This window comes from Leptonychotes weddellii, chromosome 3 (assembly GCF_054177405.1).
Source record: "Leptonychotes weddellii isolate Sample4059 chromosome 3, ASM5417740v2, whole genome shotgun sequence".
NCBI classification, from domain to species: domain Eukaryota; kingdom Metazoa; phylum Chordata; class Mammalia; order Carnivora; family Phocidae; genus Leptonychotes; species Leptonychotes weddellii.
Window position 1 is genome coordinate 106979752 of NC_138371.1, and position 24322 is coordinate 107004073.

Consider the following 24322-nt stretch of genomic DNA (forward strand, 5'->3'; position numbering starts at 1 on the left):
ATTTTAATCTATTCCTTTCCATACATGGGAACACTCACATAAAAACACACTGCAGATAATGAGATCATACTGTATATAATTTTTTTTATCCTGCCTTCTCAAGAAATTAACATTATGTTGTAAGTATATCCCCTAAACGCTAATAACTAATATTCCTAGAGATGGTCACTTTTCACTTCAGCAAAAGATTCCATTACCTGACGTCACCGTGGTTGATTCCCAGCACCCTGTTGGACGAGATGTGGTTAGGTGGTTTGGGGACTTGGTTCCAGTAACAGTGCTTAGGTCAGGGGTGTGGAGCCTGACACAGTTTTGGCCAGTGAGATATGAGGAGAGGTTTGCAGGTGGGGAAGACAATCTGGAATCGAAGCCCAATCGTCACAGTGCTTTTGGGTAAAATTTCTTAGCATTTTTGTAGTATAGACCTTGGGGAACCTGTAAATCCCCTAACTTATTTGATTTCACTGAACTATAATTGTGCATGTCCTTTTCCTGAAGACTGATAAGAAGTAGCCATGTGAACAGTTATTTTCTTCCATACATCTGCTCTTAAATCATATTAACAGGTCAGAGGAGAAACTACAAATGTTTTAAAATATTAGTCACTGTCCATTTGTGACTAAAAAGCCAAGACAAAAACCCTGCAAAAATTAGAAAACACAGAGTTGTTTCCTGAATGTGCAAATACAAATCTCTCTTGAATGCATAGCCAGCTGCCTATCAAACAGTGAAAAATTAAAGACCTTGGCATTAAAATAACCCAAGGACAAGGAGGCCTGATGTCACCCCTGGCTTTGAACATCCTCCTGAAAGCGCTAGCCCAAGTGGGCAAGTAAGAACTCAAGTGTATATGTTAGAAAAGAAAAGGAAAACGTCATCATCTGTGGATGATACAATAATTGGCTGCCTTAAAACCCAGGAGAGTCCACTGAAACTTGGGGAACCAGCAAAAGGTTAATTACAATTGGACATGAAATTCATTTATCAAATTCAGTGTTTTTACTTACATCTGAATGGACACTTGTGAAATATAATAGAAATAAGATTCTATTCATGATATAAAAAGCAGTAGATAAAATGCCTAGTGCAGTGCCTCATGTATGGTAGACATGTAGATATTTTTTGAATGAATAAAAAATTAATCAAGAAGAAAATATGCCAGGACATATATTTAGAAGTGTTAAAAACCTTTAATAAATAGGAAGGCATTCTGTATTCTTAGATGGGTAAACAGTATTAAGATGTCCTAGTCTAGGGGCGCCTGGGTGGCTCAGTCAGTTGGGCGGCTGCCTTCGGCTCAGGTCATGATCCTGGAATCCCTGGTTCGAGTCCCGCATCGGGCTCCCTGCTCGGCGGGGAGTCTGCTTCTCCCTCTCCCACTCCCCGTTTGTGTTCCCTCTCTCGCTGTGTCTTTCTCTGTCAAATAAATAAATAAAATCTTTAAAAAAAAAAAAAAAGATGTCCTAGTCTAATCCTAATGAAAACTGTAAGGAGTGTGTGTGTGTGGGATGGGAGAAATATATTAAATAGATATCCAGGATTGTTCTTTTTTTTTTTTTTTTAAGAGGCATGGGATGCACTGCCTTACAGGTTTTAAGCAATTATTATTATTTTTTAAAATATTTTATTTATTTGAGAGAGAGAGTGAGAGAGAGCACGAGCGGGGTAGGGGGAGGGACAGAGACAGAGGGAGAAGCAGACTCCCACTAAGCAGGGAGCCCGACATGGGGCTCGATCCCAGGATCCTGGGACCATGACCTGAGCCGAAGGCAGACACCCAACCAACTGAGCCGCCCAGGTGCCCCCATTTTAAGCAATTATTAAGTTAAAGAACAGACATGGTGTAGAGTAAGTGCCAGGACAATGGAAGAGAAAGAACAAGGCTTACCCGTTTGGTGAGTCCATCTCAGTGTTTCGATCCAACATAGATTTGAGTGCCTTCTATCTGTGGGGCCTGGGGTTACACTGTTGAGGAAGGCAGATGACCTGCTAGCGCTCCTAGATCTCATGGACGTGGGGGGAAGCATGTGAACAGCAGGAGTGTTTGAAGTGTTGGAACAAGGGGGGCAGGCGCTGGGGGAGCCCTGGGAAGGGCGCATGCCTCCTTGTTCTCACCTGACCTCAGGGTTAGCCCATCAAGAATGATGTTCCAAGACCGGGTGATAGTGGATTTCTCAGGTGGAGCAACTGTTGAATTACATCCTGGAGGATGAGTGATAATTGGCTGCAGGCGGGTGGAGGGTGGTGATGAGCCACGGGACAGGTGGAGCCTTGTCTGAGGGACTACAGACTGGAGCGGTGGGTGGAGCATGCAGGAGGGAAGAGGCAGGAGGGGCTGGCACTGGATGGTGAGCAGCTGCCAGATCCCGGGGGACACAGAGTCCCTGCTAGGATCTCGACTTTGTTCTAAAGGGGGTGGGCAGCCAGTACAGGGTTCTAAGCAGAGGATGGCTGAATCTAACTGCAGTGTTTTACCAGATGATCTTGCCCTTATGTCTGTAGCCCACAGCTCCGTGCATACAGGAGTTCCTCACCCTCCTGGCCGTGTGCCACACCGTGGTCCCCGAGAAGGATGGAGATAACATCATCTACCAGGCCTCCTCTCCAGGTGAGGGCTCCGGGCTGGGAGTGCCCTGCTGTCCCCTTCTCTGGAAACTCGAGTGTTTGCAGTTACTTGTGGGCGTGTGGTGTGGCGGCATGCCCCACAAAGACCCCACTGTTTTCCTCTGACCTCATGCGGTTTACAGGTTATGGTGACAAGTGATAAAGCTGCAGAAAGGTGGTGCTGAGCCCTCCTGACCCTGTAACACTGTGATAGCAGGGCGAGACGCCAGGCCATCTTGCATCTCCCGGCAGAAGACCCTGCACTAGACAAAACTCTCAGGGGAGGGAGGACTGGCTTCTTTGTTCATAGATTTTCCAACTGCTGATGGAACTAAGCTGGGTACTAACTCTTGAATCCACTTCCTGGAGCTCTGAATCCCACCGTGCTAGAACTGAAACACTGCCTCACTCAGAGAAGATGTTTAGTCAGAAAGTCATGGGAATGTTATTTAGGTTCCTTAGGGGGAACTTGACCCCCACCGAGAATAGTAGGCATGCCGTCACTCCTGTCCCGATGACTTATATTAACTCCTATCTTCCCACCTAACAGAAGTGTTGCCCTCAGGACCCTGGTGCTGGGAGTGAACGAGTGCCTCCTAAACCCCAAGTCCTTACCACCGTGCATGGAGGCCAGGCCTCGCCAACGGCTGTGGGCTTGGTTAGTTTGAAAAATAACACATGCTCAACAGAATTCTACCATTAGCTGGGATGAGTCAATGCCTCCTCAACTCTATTCACAGATGAAGCTGCGTTGGTGAAGGGAGCGAGGAAGCTGGGCTTTGTCTTCACGGCCAGAACGCCATACTCGGTCATCATAGAAGCAGTAAGTGACAAGCCTGGACACCTCTTCACCTTGTACATCACCTACTTATTTACTCTATGTTTGAAATAGCATGTCTGATGGAAACATGATAGCTACGTTTCTATTTTTTTTTCCTGTGAGAAACTAGATCCGTTGCAAAGCTGCGGGTATCACGTGATTCTCTCAGCTTACTCATGTTTGTGTTGCAGGCATTTTTCTCTCTTGGAGATGCTTCTCCACAATTGTTTCATACAATTTGTAGTACAGCAGCTAGCCAGCTTGCTCTTTGTCCTGCAACAGTCAGGGGAATAACCACATGGCCCACTCGTCTTGAGGGCAGGATCTTCGGCTCTGTCTTTGCAGCCTTGGCACCTGGGGAATTTGCACAGTCCGGCCCTCAGCGCACTGGCTTCAGTCTCCCTGGCTGGGGGAGAAGTGAGTTGACACTGAAGATCTTTGTCATCTGTAGTTTTTCTTTTCCCTAAGGTCAAGGGGGTTTATTTATTTTATGATTGATTTTTGAGTTTCCCTGCTCAGGAAGCCTGAGAGAGAAATTCGGTGATAGGAAAAAATGTAAATCAAGAATAACATCCAATAAGGACCCTTGAGGTGGGCAACGGGGGAAATTGTTGGTTAGGACTGGCCAGGCACTGGTGTGTTTAATGCTGACCCTCTAGGGCTGCAGGATGGGTTGATGAGGGCTTGGAAGCCGTTACTGCCTTCTTTCTCCTCTGCCTTCCTCCACCCCTCAATTTGGGGAGGATTCATGGATTGTAACAGTTTTTGCCTTCATTCATCCTTGTATCTCTAGGCCTTGTTAATGCATTTGAAATTCACTTCTAATTTATATAATAAGTTGTTATTCCTGACTTGGCGGTACTCTATTTTTCTTGTACTTACATGCAAAACCTAGAAAATATCAGACCTTCTACAGTGCACCCATTTCTTGGCACTTTCAGTTTCTTGTCTTCTGGAGTACAGAGATCAAATCATAATTATTTTTTACTTTAAAGTAGAACAAAGTAACTAACTGAGAATCGAATTTCCTTCATAGAAGCTTCTCATAAATGAAGTCTTTACCCCCTTCAGTTTGAGGAGACTTGTAACGTTCGCTGTGGAGTTTTCTGTCGTATGGGTGCTGCTGTTTTCTCTGTGTTGCAGTGATGGGGACTGGGAGTGGGTGTGGACTGATGGGACACAAGTGGGAGAGACGAGGAGAGCTGGGCTGCTTCTGCTTTGCTCACAGTACCGGATAAATATGGAGAGCTAGAGAGAGAGCCCACTGGCGTTGTCATCATGGCGGTAGATGCTCACCAAACGTGGATTGGCACCTCTTCATCTTTTTATTAACCTCTTTACTTCTGGGAGTAAATAAGACTACCTGACTAGTTAAGGTTCATAATAATAACTTTAAAATCCTATTTAACCATAAATACCAGAGTATCCTCAAACCACGCGTTCTCGAGTTGGTTACCAGCTATTTACGTGATGTGGCCCCACGGTCATCTTAACGGCCGAATCTGTGGGCTGCACATGGTTGCACGGCGGTTGATGGGATAGCAAAGTGGTGGGCTTCTGGCAGTCACAGCGCTCGTGCCAATTTGTGGGGTACCAGTGGGCATATTTCTGAATGGACATCTGACCAAGTTGGGACAAGCTGAGGAGAAGGAGCTGGTAGTTGCAGAAAGAGGGGAATAAAGGTCGATGACAGCTGGATGAGGTAGGTCCCTGATTGTATTTCAGGATGCTAGGAGGCTTGTGGGGAGTGGGGACTTGTGGACAGGGCAGTAATGATGGGTCGGTGCCACTGTGTGTCAGTCGTGCACTTGGTAATTTGCAGGTTGCTTCATTCATTACTTCTCTCAAACCTAAGGGACAGGTGCTACCACCATTCCTAAGGAAGCCACACACTTAGTGGCAGACATAGGATTCAAAATCACAAGGAACTCCAAAGCCCACATTCTTTCCACTGTGATGTACGGGGAAATAGCAGGTTTGATCAAGGAGTTTGAAAATGGTACACACATAGTCTAGAATCTTCTGGAAAAAATTGAGAATATTGAGGTTCCAACTTTGAAGAACCTGAAGAAAAATAACATTTAATTAATTGCCCTAAAATCTTACACAGATCCATAATCCTTATTTCTAAATCCCAAATCCAAAATTCAAGAAGCTTTGAATTCTAAAAGTTTTTCCCCCATATTTGGGGACTTAGGCAAATGGCAGCAAAATGTAACCAAAACTGACATGCGGTGGTTTGTGGTCTTAAGAATCTCGGTGTAAATAGTCCTACATTTTGCTGTAAAAAATTAATGAGTTGGATTACAGGGTGTTGCCCCAGACCCCCCTGGGGAAATTATGGCACATAATTGTATGTGTACATTTTTATAAAATGTGTAAAATTCTGAATTCAGAAGCATGACCTGCCCCAAGGTTTCAGGCGGGCCTGTGTAGCTTGTGTCCTGTGTTCTCCAGTCTTGGAAGGAAGGGACTGTCAGCCCTTTAGGACAGCCTGGAGAAGAATGAGAAGCTTCTACCAGAAGGGGGAGCTATGACCCCACAGGACTGGCTTGTGGGAAAACCATAGCTGTTGAAAAGGCCTTTGCAGGGGGATAGAAAGAGAGAATGAGGTGGAGAGGAGGAAGAGTGGGAGAAGGAATATAGGTGTACGTGTGTGTATGCATTACAAAGAGAGGGAGAGAGGGACATATGTGTATGTGTATTATATACAGAGAGAGAAAATGCTGGAGGGACGGGGAGATGTGTGTACAGAGAGGTTTATGTTTGGGGAGACTGTTGTTTTGAGATTTTAATACTTTGCACCTCAGGTAAGAGCCTGCTTTTCTTCCTTTAGATGGGACAGGAACAGACATTTGGAATCCTTAACGTCCTGGAATTTTCTAGGTATGTTTCTCTTTCATGCACTTGAAATAAAATACTTCCATATATATTTAACAGCGTCATCCCAGTGTTTGCAGGATTGTATAATATGATTAAATACAGTACCTAAGTATTAAGTTTAGTAAATATATCTCCACAAGCCGTCTCCTCTCTGGAATTTGTGACTTTCATTAAAGAAAGTGAAGTAGGCCATTTTTCTTTTTTTTCCAAATGAAACCTTATGCTTCCATATCCTCCTCTTTCTTTAGATTTCCAGACCTGCTGTTCTGGCATCAGCAGCTGCAGACATGTCTGCATAGTTTGGAGTATGTGCCGAGGGCCCTATTTCTGTTGGTTTTTCCCACGTCCCATGAGGCCGAGCCTCAGGCTCCATCCTGAGTGCTCTCATGCCAGGCCTGGGAAACTGATGAGCGGAGGCCGACAAGATCAGTCCATCCCGTCAAAGGCTTTGTCCGAGTCGGGCAGTTCTGCTGTATATATTCCAGCTCATTCTTCCCCAGCTTGGTTTATTTAATTTAAGACCCAGGAATATTTGTTGGATCATTTGCTTCCCTTGTCATTAAAAAAAATCTTAATGTTTTGTTTCCTTCCTTCTTAACATTGAACTTGATGTCAATACTAGAGCAAGGTTCTGTTGCTACCTCAAAAGCATGTTTTCCCATTAGTAAAATTGGGGTTTTTTTCAATAACCTTTGTTAAATGATTCACGCATTTTCTCTGTCTGCTTTATAAGCTATTTGAAAAATATCAATTTTTAACCCTCTTGTGGAAAACGCTTTCCAGCCCTAGTCTTTGGTTTTAGGACTGCAAACTTGAACTTTGGTGGGTCAAGAGCCCTTGGGGATGGGCATTCAGAGGGAAAGAATGATGGTTGATAAGAGTAGTGGTTTATATAGGGGAGTAGGGGCCAGAATCCCCGTGTGTGGAGATAAGGAACACACTAAACGTTCCTCCGGACTTTTGTGCCCCATCTCTTGTGGATGTCCTGGAAACTGTGCTGTTATGTGGCTGTGGTAACTGGGACCAGCAGTTATTACAGGGACAAGAAGGAGGAAAGGGAATTCGGTTAAAACAGGTGAATATGGATAGAGACACGAGGATGAATTAAAAACTTCTGGGAGAATACGAGCGAGTAAAAAGGTTGTTTGTAGTTATAGCTGTGGTTCTATTTCATTTTAGTTGCTCCTCTTTTTCCAGATGCCATAAATCCTGACAACACTCCTTTGCAGGACTTGGTGGCAGCCCTGCTTTATACATTTAGAAACTGAGATGCTGGGTAAACAACTTTGCTGAGAGTCCCTGGCTACTAGGTAGCTGAGAGAGAATTCAAATCCAGGTCAGACCCAGTGCTGTGGGTTAGGATGTGGAAATTTACACAAAGCTGGAGAGAGAATATCCCTCAGTCTTAGGAGCTAAGAGTCCATTGGGAATCTCCTTACAGGGGTGGGTGGTCTGGGACCCACTGTGGTTGGGATGTTTCAGGAGGATGAAATGTCTGCAAAAGGCATGGGACAGAAGGTGTAGAGAAGGAGCGTGGTGTGTCTTCTGGTGTGGGGGAGGCCTGCAGGTGAATGGGAGTTGCTCATGGGGGATGAGGCCAGGCTGTAGAGGTGAGTGGAGGTCAGCAAGAACTGGAATCTGTAGGCGGTGGGGAGCCATTGAAGGCTCCATGAGTGAGCGTGGGTCACGATGAAAGAAGAGTACAGAAGTGTCCATGTTGGAGTGGGGAGGGCAGTAATAAGGCACACCTCAGTGCTGAATCAGGACTGTGCTATGAGTTTCTAATTTTTTTCTACTTCAGTTAACAGAAGACACAACAAGGGGCTTTTGAACTAACTGGATTTATATTGAAGCTTCCACTCTGCTGCTTACTGGGCAGATGACTAATATTTTGAGCTGCAAAATAACACTTTTACAGAATATTATCAGAAGTAAATTAAATGTGCATAATAGATGGTCAGATTTTCCATTTCTGTTCTCCTGCTGTAGTTGTACTAGTGACTTTCCATGGCAGGGAAAAATAGATTTATGTCCATTATATATAAATAAATAGAGTAGTGGATATACAATTAAAGTCCAACTCTGAAGGAAAAGGTAAGGAAAATGGAGCTTTGCCATTTTTAGGGCTCTCAGATCATCTTTTGATTTGTTGGGTGCTTAACCATAGGGCATGGGTCCTATCATACAGACCAATGATGACTTTTTCTTTCTTTCTTACCCCTACAGTGACAGAAAACGAATGTCTGTAATTGTTCGAACTCCTTCAGGCCAACTTCGGCTCTACTGTAAGGGGGCTGTAAGTACCAGCGAAGTATCTTGTGTAGTAGGGAGCCCTTGGTGGCTACCCTGAGTTTGCCCAAGGTTGAAGGGCTCTTTCAGATTGGCCATAAAATTGACTTGCTGGTAAAAGCCCACTGAAGATGGCGGTGGTTCAGGCCAGCATGGCAATGATGGCCCATGAAAAGCTTGCTTTTGGCCAATAGTTAGTTTCAGAAACAGCAGTTCTCTGTGTTGTGCAAAATCCTTGCAGCTTGACTTCTGATTCTCATTTCACCACCAGTGGGTTCTGACTTTGGGAAGATAGAATAATTCATATTGACCTGTGATAATCTTTTAAGTACTCTGAGATTGTGTGTGTGTGTGTGTGTGTGTTCGCTAGCAGCTATTCTCAGTTGTGGTTTGTTTGTCGTCACAGAGAGCTTTTCTGAGTTGTGTTCCTCAGGGTTTCTTAGTGGAACTGGGTTCAGTGTCTAGTGGGCTGTGCACTCCCTGTCTAGGAGCTCCTGCAGGGTCAGGAAACGAGAGGGTATTTGAGTAATTTAGGACGTGCCTGTTACTCTTTCCACTTCTGCATAGAGGTGTTATAAACGTGGGCATGTATTTTGCAAATTTGGGTAAATGTTGGTACCATTGTGTCCCTGATAATTCTCTCTTGACACTTACAATTCTCCCCAAAAAGTTTTTGTTTGGACACATCTATACCTGATTTGTTTTCCAAAGCTCATGACTGAATCTGGCCAAGACTGTATTTCTACTTGCCCACTCAAGTATTCTCATGCACGCATTAAAACAGAGCTAGGTTTAGAATGCTGACTGGAAGGTTTACTGAAGGGATTGCCAGTCACAGTGTTTCTCTACTTTATAGGATAATGTCATTTTTGAGAGACTCTCAAAAGATTCAAAATACATGGAGGAAACACTGTGCCACCTGGAATATTTTGCCACAGAAGGTAAGTGAAATTTGGAAATGTTTTTAACCATCCAAGTTGTACTTTCTTGTGTTTGTGGCTGATGCTTGGGGGGAGCAGTCGTGTTCTGGATGGACATGTGTGTTTTGTGCGGTGCTTGGCTTGCTTCACAAGATACACTTTTCTCGTGCCCCCCCCGCCCCCTCCCTCCACGTTCTGTGCCTATGGCAGTGACAAGATGTGCGTCAGGGTCCACCCTCAGCTAGTATGAGACTCTGCTGACTCTTCACCAGGAGTAGGGAAGGAACAGTCAGGCCAGTTCACAACATGTAGAATCCTTTTGTAGTTGTTATTGCTCTTCTCAGAAAATTCATGAGGTTATTTCCCTGTCTTCCTCTTGTTATCCTTATGACACTGGCTTATCCATCACTTGAAGAAACAATAATTCATTGAGCCCACAGAGACTAGGAAAGGAGTTCTCTGAAAGGCCTCAAATAGCACTGATGTCAGGGTTTCCAGCAAGGGAATGTGATGGAAGCTGGAGCCTGGCCGAAGTGCTGACCTCTGCGTTTTCATCTTCTTGCGTTTCTATGGCCACGCGCACGTGCGTGTGTGTGCATGTGTGTGTTCATGCACACGTGTGTCTGCCAGAAAGCCCGGATCTTCCACATGATGGCACGTTGGACTTTTATTGCTGTCTTGAAATGTACCCAGTGCCGCCTCTATTTGCTGATGCCTGCCCACTGCACGTGCACATAAGGGGCATGCCCAGTTCCTGTACTTCTCTGCTGTGGGGAGTTCACTCTGCGGCTTCCATGTACTCTCAAATTTATACACGAGGTGCCTTACAGCAAAATGCACTAGCGTTGTTCTTCAGTTCCCTTTTTAGATGTGTGAAAGTTGAATTAGAGTGACCTAAAAAGCTGATAGTTTCTTTAATTTTTTTGAGCATGCTGGTTTAAAATGGAGCCCCATGATGTCACCTAGGAGGGAGGGTATCCTGCTTGCTCCCGTCGCTGGATACACTGTGGCTGTTTTGCAGGCTTGAGGACTCTCTGTGTGGCTTACGCCGACCTCTCTGAGCATGAGTATGAGGAGTGGCTGAAAGTCTATCAAGAAGCCAGCACCATACTGAAAGACAGAGCTCAACGGCTGGAAGAGTGCTATGAGATCATAGAGAAGGTGATTACACGCAAGATAGTTGTTGCATGCCCACTGAAGGGCTCCACCGAGTATTGAACAAAGTCTCTGATCAGGAATCGTTTTGCTGTATAGCCATGTTCCCTTTTCCTGTACATATCTTAACCATTAGCTTTTAACGAGGTCTTCCTTTGCTTTAAGAAACACTTAGTTTTTATGGGCTACCTGAAAGGTGGAACCACCTTTAGCTAAGCGTTAATGGTATCTTAAGAAGTATCAGGTCAAAAACAGTGTCAATGACTCTTGGGGTTTACCTAAGATTAGGCTTAATGAGATTGCTCACCCTACTGAGTTATAGGAGCATTCCGAATGCGTGGGCTGGTTGGACATTACTCATTCTAAGCATTTTCACACTTATTCTAGTAATAGCTTCCTTTGCCATTGCCACTCCATATTGCCTACTTTGACTTTTTGTTGTTGCTGGTCCTTGCAGTTTATCCCAAAGCATTAGGTAGATTTCTAGTATTGGATTCCCTCAAATCTGGCAGCTAGATCTCACTTTTTTCTGTTTCATGTCAGCATCCATTGGCCCATTCATTTTCCAGTTTCTGAAACTCTGAAGTCCTTAGCTTTTCTCATTCTTCATGTTTTTTAAAATTACTCTTGGCTTTTTTAATACTCCATTTTTGTTTGAGTTTTATATTTACTTGTTTGTCACTTTAGTGGAATTTGGTAGGAGTAAAACAGAATTCAAGTGTTCATTTGCTCTGCTTTACTGGAAAAAAGCAAAATTACTTTTAGAATCAGAAAATGATTACATAGGTGATGGGCCCATGTGGCAGCAAGCAGAGGTAGTTCTCTTTTCCCACAGTCGGGTAATCAAGTTATGGTGCCCTATTATGGAGGGACTCAGGGGAGGTAGGTGCTGTGTGCTGGGGCTCTGGAATCTGCCAGGCCAGCAGGCAAGGTACGGGCTGCTGATGGGTCTTTATCTCCCCATGCATCCACACCCATCCTCACTGTGAACTGGGCTCTGTAGGCCTGGAATAAGTTTCACAGAGGCAACATTTGATAATCCTTAATCTTAAGATACTTTGATACTTTCTTCTCTGGCTGTTGAAATGTTAGCATCAGCTGTCTCTAAGTCTTGCATCGTCAAGAATCAGTTTTTATCCTGTGTTAACCAAATATAATATGTACGTTATTCATCAGTGGAGTGGGAGGAGAAGGCTCACCTCCTGTGAATATCTGCCCGTATCAGGATAACTTGCCCGTATGCTTTACCGCTAGGTGATTTCTATTCTAATGTGCCCATGGTCCAAGAAATAAATGATGGATGCTGGGTTGCCTATGTGTTTCAAGTGGTTCTAACATTGCAGATAGTTTCGAAATGCCCCACGTCAAGATATCATTAATTATCTGCAAATGAAGGTTTAATGTGAAGGAAATAGGAGAACTGTCAGAACATTTTGACTGCCTTTTGGGGTCAGTTTTGTCATTGATGCTGCTCTAAGTATGTACCAATCTGTAATCGAAATTCTTTTTCAATCTAGAATTTACTGTTACTTGGAGCCACAGCCATAGAAGATCGCCTTCAGGCAGGCGTTCCAGAAACCATAGCAACTCTATTGAAGGCAGAAATTAAAATCTGGGTGTTGACAGGAGATAAACAAGAAACTGCAATTAATATAGGTAATTAATTTTAAAATTTCCCGATGTTGGTTTTGTATTGTTTTTAAAGTATCTTGTAGACGTGCCTAAGGCTTCCTCAAATGCATTGACAGATGATGTTTTAAGACCAAGAAAAGTTTACCTAAATCAAATGAAGATGCTTTTGTGAGCTTTATCTGCCTATAATAAACATTAAAACTATTATATCTCCTGAATTGTATTAAACACACTTATATAGGATACAGAATTCAAGATTTGACAACTTTTTCTTACTGCTTCCTTCACAAAATTGTAGTCTGAGGCTAAGATCATCTTTTCACTAAGTTTAATATGCATCATAATTTTATTTTATTTTTTTTAAAGATCTTATTTATTTATTCGACAGAGAGAGTGAGAGAGCACAAGCAGGGGGAGCAGCAGAGGGAGAGGGAGAAGCAGGCTTCCCGCTGAGTGGGGAGCCTGACGCGGGGCTCGATCCCGGGGTCCTGGGATCATGACCTGAGCTGAAGGCAGACGCTTAACCATCTGAGCTATAATATGCATTATAATTTTAAATAGTTATAACCACTTGAATGATTTTACCAACTGATGGGTCTTCTAAGAGTGTTGTCTCTTTCTTTCCCTTCCCTGTCTGGGTTGGTAACCTCTTTCCTTGCTAAACATCACAGAAATGAAAATTGAAGAAAGGGAATTTTAAGTCCAGATAACTTACGTTAATGTTAAAGAGGCACATTTTGAGTTTGAAAGGAGTTGAAATGACTAATTTTAAAAGATCTAATTTTGGTTATTGAACTTTCAAGTTACCTGGTGCATTTAGCACCATTATGGCATAAGAAGCCCTGATGCATATGTGATCAGATGAGTGTGTAAGGACTGCATGACTTACAATATATTTATGGAAGTAGACCATGTCACAGCTCCCTTTAGGAAGAACACACTAGAACCTCCAAATTTAAGTGACTGTTGCCCTATTTGGAGCAGTCTCCTTGGAATATTATCAGTTGAATCCAGAGGTGCCCCTTTCCTTAAGCCTTCTCTTTCAAAACAGCCCTGTCTCAGATAACCCCAGTAGTAGACAAATACCTCCTCTCTGAAGTGAATGTTGTTTTTGGTTTAATAGACAAGAGTCATTTAATAATTTCTTAGCAAGGTTGTAGCTAGTCACCTGCAATTTGGACTCCCACACAAATGAAATCAAAGTCACAGGTGAGTGACATGTGATTCATAAACAGTCTGGGAAGCTTTAGGTACAGACTTTGTGGATTTGTGTTGTCTTTCAAATGCATGTTTCTGGACAAAAGTCGGATGACATTTCTGTGTGGATCCCTCACTACTACTAGAAAATAAAAACCCAGAGTGTGTAGCCCTTTGGTGATGTCAGCAATATTTTGTAAAATGAAGGTAAACACTTGCTTTTGGTATACTGTCCCTCTCTCTATTTATATATGTTGTCCCTTCAGGTATGATTTCTCATATAAATCTGGGCTAAAACACCTGCTTCTGATATGTGGCCTATGGTTCATGTAGGGCTACTGCCCTGAAATGCTGGAAATTTAGGGAACGCTTTCTGCTCTCTTGGAGCAGTATCAAAGAAGGGGGTAACCCCTCGAGTTAAAATTGCACGATAACGATAAGATCTGGAAAACAGAGCTTGAGTGTTCCTGCTGGACTATTGACCTTTCTATGCTTCTAGCCCCAGACGACTTCCTTAAGTGCTTTCTTGTGTTTGCTGTAAGAAGCGAGTGTGACTTTGCTGGCATTGTGCTAGCTGGAAGAAAGCCACTGTCCCTCTCATGGCCTCTCCACCAGATCACTCTGCCCTTGGGCAGCACACTCATCCCTTTTCCGGCTTGTTCCTTTTGCCATACCTGAGCGTATCAGGGTCTGGAGGAGTTTGGAATAAACACAAATGAAAGCAAAGGCTTGAAAATCAACCCAGAAAACACAAATGGGTTATAATTCATAAAGGAAAGCTTGACTTGAATGCCGTGAGTCTTCTCTGAGCCTTACAATATAATTGATGCCTGTCCGAAGAGTTTGTAAAAATAATGGTTATATTACTTTGTGCTTTTTTTCAAAGAGAGTATAGCAACATTTGTAGTTTTGATACCAGAAGCATTCATAGCCATTAGATATTTTAAAATTGATCTTTCCTAGCAGCTACTCTGCAAGACCACAATGAGTTGATGCTTCCTGCTTATATAAAAGCTGATGACTTTGGCGAAATGTTGTCTTCTGAAGGCTTTTTTCTACTCCCATTTTTTTTCTAGTGTATCAGAATTCAAACATATCTTTGGTGTTTTTCAGTATGCCGCCAACAGCCAGGGAGCTGATATTCTTTGAAAGAGCTCTGTCTGAATTACTTTTTCACTTTGCATTCAAAACTTACTGGTAATCCTGGGCAGTGTCGAGGGATTAAATGTCATTTTCTGATTTAGGATATCTGTCGAGCCTGCAAATGATGCAGAAGGCTCAGCAAAGTGTAGACGTCCAGACATTGTATCAGACTTGTCCATGCCAGACCACAGGTGACAGCTATATGCAGCATGAGGTTGTGCCCCAGATGCAGTATGGATTGTATGACTGTTTACTCATCCTGTGTTCCTCAACCCCCTGGTAATGTGAGCCATCATTGATCTATCTTCCATTGTACTGGATATTCTATATATGGTAGTGCATTCTGTGTACATTTTTGGGCACTCAGAAGATATTTGGGAGGAAGAGCAGGTGTCTAGCAATTCTACTTCTCTGTGAAGGAAGGACAGGAGAGCAAACGAATGGAATGCCTGCTGAGTGCCTTCTGAATTCTGTCTTCAGTCTTTACATACCAACAGTCTTACCACTCAAGGGGGGAAGTTCAGTGTTTCTAAAGGTTATGTTCTGTTTCATGACCACTCTGGTGTGAGGTCCCAGGGCTCTTCACTTCTGGTGTGGGGCTCCCTTTAAACAGATTCACGTAGCTTTCATAAAACTGTTCTCTGAAATTGGAAGACTGGGGGACAATGGTCCTGTGTTTCAGCCATTCCAGGATGCACCTTGTTGTCCTATGTCAACGTCCCTGAAATTGGGATGTCTTATAACTATTGACTCTCACCCTTTAATCACATTGTCTTAGTGATACTTATGGTAACAGTTCACCTCTAGAGGCAACAGTTGGTATGTTGGGTGTTTGGGGTTGTTGGCTCTCCTCAGCATTGGGTTTCTCTGTCATAGTTTAAGAAGTGTTTGTAAGGGGCTCCTGGGTGGCTCAGCTGGTTAAGCGTCTGCCTTCGGCTCAGGTCATGATCCCAGGGTCTTGGGCTTGAGCCCCGCATCAGGTCCCTGCTCGGCGGGGGGTCTGCTTCTCCCTCTCCCACTCCCCCTGCTTGTGTTGCCTCTCTCTGACAAATAAATAAATGAAATCTTAAAAAAAAGAAGCATTTGTAGAATGTAACTTTTAGTTCATACCTTGCAAACATTTAATCAAATTAAGTTCCAGGGTATTTGTGTCTCTCAGGAGCCAATGAGTACTATATAGACAGTCTTCTTGCCTGTGGGTTTTAGGTAGTTTGGAACTGGCCTAATGCCAGAATCCTACTGTGCTGGGCTTGAATTTATGCTAACTAGTTGTGTTTCAAGGAGTTGGCAGTTTTCTTTTTTAGCTTAAAGATTTGGCATCCGTTAGTCTAAAGTGAAATTTCAGTTATAGCCTTTGTGAATTGTGTCATTTCCTTATTGCTACTGGGTAAGACATCTATTAAATGGATAGACAACAGATACAAAGTCTACAGAATCTATAATTTTTTTTTCTAATGGATGCAGGATGAGTGAGAGCAAAATCCATTTTAAAGTCATTAAGTGAGGGCGCCTGGGTGGCTCAGTTGGTTGGGCGACTGCCTTCGGCTCAGGTCATGATCCTGGAGTCCCAGGATCGAGTCCCGCATCGGGCTCCCTGCTCGGCAGGGAGTCTGCTTCTCCCTCTGGCCCTCCCCCCTCTCATGCTCTCTCTCTCTCATTCTCTCTCTCAAATAAATAAATAAAATCTTTAAAAAAAAATAAAGTCATTAAGTGGGCAATAGCTTTCATTAAACCATTTCTAAGTTGTTGTGACTCATTATTTAATACTTTTAAACCACTTCTTAGAGTTTTAGAAGTTTAATCTTTAAAAGTGAGTGAATATGGTGCCTGATCCTCCTATTATTGCCTATAATTTGCCTTGCCTGTCGAAAGGAAGACCAGTTTCTGTTTTCAGTGAAGCTGGGACATTGGTGGTGGTCTCAATCAGAGTGTTGTTTTTCACAAAAAAGTCAGACATGTTATTTCTTGATTACCTGCAACTAACATTGTTGCCAGATGCTCTACTCTAGGCTGGGGGAACTTACATCCCCTAAGTGGAGCATGAGTTAATTCTGAGACAAAGCCGAGAGTAACATAGATGAGAAAGTACTAGTTGTGCAGTAGAGATATTAAGTATGACTGGTGTTAATAATAGTTACTGAGTGAATGTTAGCTAGAATATGCCAAATACTGTGCTGAATCCTGTCGTGGTCAGTTTTATATCTGATTCCTTGCAGATAGCCATCATCCCTTTTTTAAAGATAGAACAGAGGCACAGAAATACCAAGCAACTCGGCCTAGGTCACAGAGACTGTGAAAGTGCCGAAAATCTGAGCATGTACCTGTGACAGTTGATATTCACTTCCTAGAAAAGACCAGGGAAGCTTCATGGATGATATACGTTTAAAACTTGAGCCTTTAAGAATTTGTTTAAAAAGAAAAAAAGGCATTAAGGAGGGCATGTGATGTGATGAGCACTGGGTGTTATATGCAACTGATGAATTATTTAACTCTACATCTGAAACTGATGATGTACTGTATGTTGGCTAATTGAATTTAAAACAAATTCTGCACAGAGAATGGATCAGGACAGCCCAGTTTGGGGGAGGGGAGGGGTTTGTAAGGCAAGGCTGAGGCCATGTGCTTTTACATGTGATGGAGCCTTCCTGAGCAGGATCTAGAGGGAAAGGTGACCAGGTGTGTGTTTCTGTGGATGAGTCCTTAGCTTCCTGGTTCTCTGGATGATGAAGGACTTTGACCCCATCTGGAATAGACTAAGAATACCATCTTTCATTATCCATTCCTGATGTCTGGCAGTGTGTTTCATACATTCATACTCATATTGATCAGACTCTCTCTGAAAAATATTTAGGACCAACAAACTTACTGAGGGTTTGGAAACATGCTAAATCCTAGTGATGGGTAGCTTTATTAATCTGATCCTAAGATACATGGTTAGTAAGGATAAACTGTCCCTAACCCTTCCAGAAATGTCTCCAAAGAAATCTGGATTTGGGTATCTTTGACAATGTGAGCTTATCTCAAAAGAGAGAGAGAATGATTGCAAGATCTGAGAGATTTGGTTTGGTGATACTTTCTAGCATGGATAATTATTTTCTTAAAATGAAGTCCTGCTCTAAGTACCATAGAGCCTGTAATATTTTGATTTCTTTGTATGTTGATTATATTCAGGTAGTAGAAAGGCTAAACGTTTGTAGTGTGCTGTTAATTTCAGATGTAAAAAGTGAAATCCCAGAGGTTCCCTTCTCAGTGATTTTATGGGCCTTTTGTTAGATTGCAAGATTAAAGAACCAGACCTCAATTTACAAGCGTGGATTGACATTTCATACCTGGCTCTTCTCCAAGAGTTGATCTCATTTTATCCACAAACATTAGAAATCAAGCACACCAAACTGGGGTTGACATAATTTAATTTGCCACATTCGCTAAGTCACAAGTAACTGTGTTAAACTTCCATGTTCTGTATAGTACAAGTGTTCTGTGTGATAATTCTCTAAGCAGAACCTCACTTCATTTTCCAAATTAAAACAAACAAACAAACAAACAAACAAACAAACAACAAAACCTATTTCCAGAAACCTTTAGTTTTGTATACTGAAATTCATGGAAGTGTCCGTGGTTTTATTTCTTGCCCTCTGCCTGCAACAGCTAAAAAAATACTTAAGAGTTTTTCCATAATATCTTTGTGTAGATTCAGTTGTCAAGCAGCATTTTGCTTAAACTGAAAAATATAAAATAAAGCAGCAAGCTAGGGCTTAAAAATTATAGCTCGCTTCTGCAGCTGTTGTTCAAATAAAAAACTACCAGCAAATCCTTTTGCATTAGTTATACTAAATTTGTAACAGTCTATGTTGCATGAAGTTGCTGGAAGCCTCTGGGGATATAAAGAAAGAGCAAGCCTCCCATAGTGGGAAATAATTAAAGTTGCAACATCTCCTTTTATAAATGAAAATAAAGTGTAGACCTCCCTTCTGGACCTGATCTAAGAATTTATAGGAAAGAAGAATACATTTGTAAAATTTTAATGGCAAACCAAGACTTCAATTATGTCAATCCTATCAGACAGAACTTTGAATGGCATTCTGGGAAAGTCTTATTTTTACTCATCACTATTGTTAAAATACAGACTTGAACAAATTTGAAAATGTATAGAAAATTGTTTCATGTTTCCTACTTCTGTTTTTTGTCTTAGAGGTTAAACAGGTATTTGCCCATGTAGTATTATGATTTTAAATTATTCAGTTTGTTCTCGTTTTTAAAATAATACGTAGTGGTTTTAGCAAGCAAAATAATCACATTCCCTTGAGGTAACTATTGTTAACTGTCTGGACTATATCTTTATGATATTGCTTTAAAAAATATTTGGATTAAAAGCCATAAGTTTGTGCTTGAAGGCTTGTGTTCTGAGGTGATCTACAAAATATTCTGAAATGACAATAGTTAGTGAAGGATATACTTTGTACATTCCAAAATAAACAAATATTTAGTGTCTCTCTCCTTCCTAAACAACACAACAAAACGAGGTTTTTCTTGGTCTTAATTTTTGTGTGTCTTGAAGTCTATTTGGTGCCTTTTAATAGGGTTTCCTCAGCACGGGGTTGGAGGGGGTAGGGGGAGAGAAGCCCTGCTGAGTAGATATGTCACGTAAATGCAGTAGTTCTGAGACTTGCCCATTAGTTAAATGCCTGTCTCCTTTTCCACTTAAATATAGCATCTACTGGAATGGAATGGATATTTTAGCTGTTCTGTGGAGGAGAATCCAGGCTCTTCCTCGTTTTAGGAACAGTATTGGTTAAGGCCCTTCCTTGAGATTGTCACCCAGGTACTTGCTTGAAGGTTGTAATTCTCCATGCTGATGATTTGTTTCATGTTTCTGTGATCATTAATCTTTTATCTTCAGGTGCTGAGGAAAAAGAAACAACTTTCTAGGTGGAAGGATTCTTTTCTTACCTTTTCTCAATGAGATAGATTGAGATTGGTGGTTGGTGAAAGCGTTAACTCTCTCAAGGGGCACTCAGAGGGTGGAGGGTAGCTTGAAAGGAAAGCCCTGAAAGACATCCAGGGTCTTAGGATTTGCTGGAGCTGCTCTTTCCCAGAGTGTGTGGATTTGAGCGGGGAGGAGAGGTCACCTCCTGCTCTGTGGTGTCACCGAGTATCTCCAGATGTTTTGGTGTGGACTACAAAGCCTGAGTAGGAAAGTGATTCAGAGAAAACATGTTCACCTTCTGGGAGGAGAGTAGAAGAGTATCTTGCTTAGTCTATAGCGATAACTATTTTAAAATGTGATGGAAATTATTGATAAGAATCGGTTTGGAAGACATTTCTTTTGTTCTAAACAAATTTTTCTTTTTTTTAACTCAGGTTTAATTCTTGAAATGGGGATTGCTTTGAACTTGGGTAGGAAAAGTGATTCTCTCGGCATATGATAGTATTCCTTTGAAATCTGTTGTGAGAACTACCTACTTTTTAAACAAGCAAATGAGGGATCTTGATAGTAGGGTAGGCTCGTTTATGCTGATTTGGAAGCACTGTCACATTCCATGTGTCTTCCTAAAGTGTTAGCTGTTTTTTAAAGATAATCCAAGACTTATCCTGTTGTTATACAAGCATAAAGAAAAATCCACGGAAAATTGACCAATATTTATTTTAGCCATTAGTTATGAAGACCTCCCCAACCAGTTCTATTCAGGCTGTCTGCAAGAATCAAAATATGCTTAAAGAACTTACTTTTCCTACCCCACACGCTTGTCCAATTCCTCTGTCTTCCCCCAAAGGCTTAAAAAGGTAATACGGAAGACATAAGAAGGGAGACAATTTAAATAGTTATTGGAAAGCAATGAGTTCATGGAAGGAATGGTTAACTCACTTGTGTTGCTCTTTCCTCTACTCTAGGATATTCCTGCCGATTGGTATCACAAAATATGGCCCTTATCCTGTTGAAGGAAGATTCTTTGGATGTAAGTAGTTTTTCAAAAGTTGTATTTGTTATTACTGTATTAAACTCTTCATTTATTTATTTTTACTATAACTGATAATGAGGGTTTTTTTTCCTAAAAAATAACTCTAAAACTATTCTGTGTATTTTGTTATTTATGAACAGATGTCATAAATTCCTATCTTTAAACACCAAAATAGTAAATTTGGAACACTGCTTCATGATACTTTCCTTTATTTATCTAGAATTGTGCATTTTAAATGTTAATGGGACCTATTTTGATTTGCTAAGTGGTGATGGTTCACTCCAGAGTAGGTTACTAAGGAGACTTGTAGGGTTTTCTTTCTAGCATGAACTTTAACATAAAGATAATACAGGAGTTGTTTGAATTTATATAGGAATAGGCTACATAAGCACTTAATTCCCTTGACATTCCAATGCCACCAGCTCATGGAGGATTGAACAGCATGGTTCTCTGAGCGTTTTATAGACCTGTACCCACCCAGTCTCGGCCTGAAGCCTCTGATGAGACCATGGGTAGGAACTGATGCGAGGTTAACCAGTGACCTGAGAAGTAGTTTGATGTGAAGATATCAGCTGAGCAATGAGATTCCATTTGTCAGGACTTGTAACAAGGGCTTATTACTGCTTGGAACCTAAGCCACCCTTCACACAGTATATTTAAAGCCTCTTATAGGAGCAGATGACAGGGTTAGTAAAAAGGATGAGATATACTACAGAGACGTTTATACTTGCAGATCAGGGAAGCCCTGAAAACTATGATGGCCAACACACACTGTACCTCTTCAGGACTCCAAAGGCAGGAGTCAGGGGGTGAGTTTGTGTGCCTCCAAGGCACCATTGGCAAGATACTGCTCCATGGCTTGGGAGCTTCACCCTTGGACAAATCCACATAGCCTGTGAGCACAGGCCCAGAATGTCTGTGCCAAGAGTTCCCTTGTTTGCTGATGATCTTCTAGATCCAAGGCATCCACAATCTTAAACTAAGCTTCTTATGTGGTGGTAACTCAGAAGTGAGGCTATATTTTATGCCATGTGTTCTCTGGAATCGAGAGATGGACTTTGACTCTACATAGCAGTCTAAGGCCATAAGTACAAGTTGGGACTTTTGGTTGACCTAGATCATGGAATGATTTGTGAAGCCAAACAAGTTTCACAGAATGTGCCTGGCTTCCCTTGGCAACCTGTTAAGAATTCTTCTTCCTAACCAGTGTTGAACATCATCTTTTAGTATAATGACTTTTACATACTAGTATCTGCTGAACAGAGGTGCAATTTCTATGGATTTTTTTTTGATCCATACTCCAAGGGGCATTCTATATTTCTGACTAGAGTCCTTCTCCTCTTTCCCCTCCCCATCCTCCCCTTTCACCTTGTTCCTCCGCCTCATTCTTTAGTTGGGTTGAAGGCATTCCTTTCTCAAAATGTTTTATTTGGTACGTGTGGAATAAAAGCAGAGTGCTAGGGAAATAAATTAGGTATATAGTAGATCTCTATGGAACTCCAAAGTTGAGCTTTTCAGGTTGTAGAGCTCTGAGGGTGAAGCAGACAAGAGAGGAACAAAGGAAATGGCCCCAGAATTAAAAGCGTTGGGTCTAGCTTCCCTTACTTCATCTCACATATAAGTAGAAGCTCATCTCATTCACTTCACTTCTTAAAAGGATCCTAGTCCTGAGTTACCTAATGTCCAGTGTTTCATATTTTGTTCCCAATTTTCTAGTTGTTTACAAGTCTGGTGTCTCAGTTACTTTATAATGCCTAGAAGCAGAATTTGATCAATCTACTTCTGCCTCTGTCAGGTCATCTTTGAGAAATACTAATTTCAAGTTTAAAGGTCTGCACCACTTGGATTTTTCTTTGCTGCTCCTAGAGCTTGGCCAGTTGTCTCTGATTTTGAGAACTCTAGGGAAAGAGCTGGTTCAGGAGAAAAGAAAAGAAGAGTGTTGATATGACCTCTGGGTTCCAGTGAAGAAGCAAGAGGATGGCTGGAAAATCAAAGAAAGAATATCATAGATGATAATTTAAATAATGTTTTGGTACTGCTTGTCATGGACAACTAGCATTTTTTTTGCCCACTGGTGATAAGATCATCATCACTGCCTTGAAACCCAAGCAGGTGAAATAATTAATCCCAGTTTCCCATTTTTGGACTGTTTCTTAGAACCGCTTCTGATACCTAATACAGGAATAGTCAAGATTCAGTGCAGGAAATAGTGACAGTCAGTTCTGATCAGGAGATAAATACCCTGCATGTTAGTTGAACAGAGTGATTTTAATAAACAAAACTGTGAATTAAGTGTGGAGTTCTTAATTAGATAACAAAAAGCATAAAAAGAGAATTCTTGGGCAAGTAACAACCTTTAGGAAAAGTCAGAGCCGACACCTTTTGCAAATGAAGTTTTCTTGAACACTAACATCCCCATTCATTGCCACATTGCCCGTGGCTGCTTTCATACTGTAGTGGTAGAGTCGATTAGTTAGAGACTACCTTAGAGACTTTTGGCACACAAATCATAGAGTATTTACTATCTTGTCCTTTTTAGAGCAGTTCGCCTGTCCTAAGGTACCTTGTAGTGGAAACTGAAGGAAGCAGCGACCACACCTAGGGCTGAGGAAACACAGGGAAAAATATTGGAATTATTAATACTTTTAAACTTCAGAGAGGGGTCTCTCAAAGCTGATACTTGGATCTCTGAAGAGGGGGAGATGCCTGGCTGGTCTAGCGTCTCTTCCTTTGGGGTAGAAGACAATGAAGATAGTTTTCTAAGTGTTGCCGAAATCTGAAAACTGGATTCATCTTCTGCTCTTGGAAGGAACTGTACTTGTCAGGGTGAAGAAGCAACTCTCAAGGGCATTGCGAGCAGACAGGAAACACACAGGAAACACATAGGAAGGAGCAAGTTCATCTCCAGATTGGCAGCCTCTCTCCTCTTGCACCACCTACTGGCAGAGCCTAGCATGGAGCCCTCTGGCAAATCAGGAGTATGGTTTGTAGAGTTCCTTCTCTAGGATCCCAAACTGCATATAGAAGGGTAGGCTTGAGGCTGAGAGTTGTGAACTCAGTAACTGGCACAGAAACTAATTTCAAGTATAAAGATAGTTAAAACAGTAAATTATAGATGCTTGCAAAATTACTGGAAAAGCTGAAGGGACAGATGTCTGCGTGTCCTAGGTGGGTTTCCAGTTCATGCATCCATACGTTTATTCTCAAGGTCAGGACACTGTTGTTGCTATCCCAGGAGACTTGAGGAAATCATTGCTGAGCTTCCAGCTTCCTACACCTGTGAAGCTGGTACAAGGTGGTAGAATGTGGAATACTTCCTCTGATGAAAAGGAATAGCTCTCTTCCTTCTGTCTTCCAAATCTTACAGAAATGTGTTTTTTTTATTCTGACAGGTGTGAGGTGATATCTCATTGTGATTTTGATGTGCATTTCTCTGATGATGAGTGATGTTGAGCACCTTTTCATGTGCCTGTTGGCCCTCTGTAAATAAGTCACAGATGAAAAGTCAGAGAAATAGCGTAAGGGATATAGTTAATATTTTTTTTGTTTTGTTTTATCTTTTTTTTTTAATTTTTTTTATTCTTATGTTAATCCCCATACATTACATCATTAGTTTTAGATGAAGTGTTCCATGATTCATTGTTTGTGCATAACACCCAGTGCTCCATGCAGAATGTGCCCTCCTCAATACCCACCACCAGGCTAACCCATCCTCCCAC

General features: G+C 41.9%; 1 protein-coding gene across 3 annotated transcripts in view; it reads left to right on the plus strand.

Moving 5' to 3' along the window:
- The window catches only part of LOC102734599 (phospholipid-transporting ATPase IB), a 567820-nt gene that overhangs the window by 166679 nt on the left and 376819 nt on the right, over nt 1–24322 (plus strand). For all 3 annotated transcript variants that reach the window (XM_081814745.1, XM_081814746.1, XM_081814748.1), the window contains exons 17-24: nt 2503–2608; nt 3345–3427; nt 6261–6310; nt 8534–8603; nt 9453–9537; nt 10538–10677; nt 12189–12327; nt 20536–20600. In XM_081814745.1, the coding sequence (XP_081670871.1) occupies nt 2503–2608; nt 3345–3427; nt 6261–6310; nt 8534–8603; nt 9453–9537; nt 10538–10677; nt 12189–12327; nt 20536–20600 (738 nt within the window). The remainder of the gene's footprint in view (nt 1–2502; nt 2609–3344; nt 3428–6260; nt 6311–8533; nt 8604–9452; nt 9538–10537; nt 10678–12188; nt 12328–20535; nt 20601–24322) is intronic.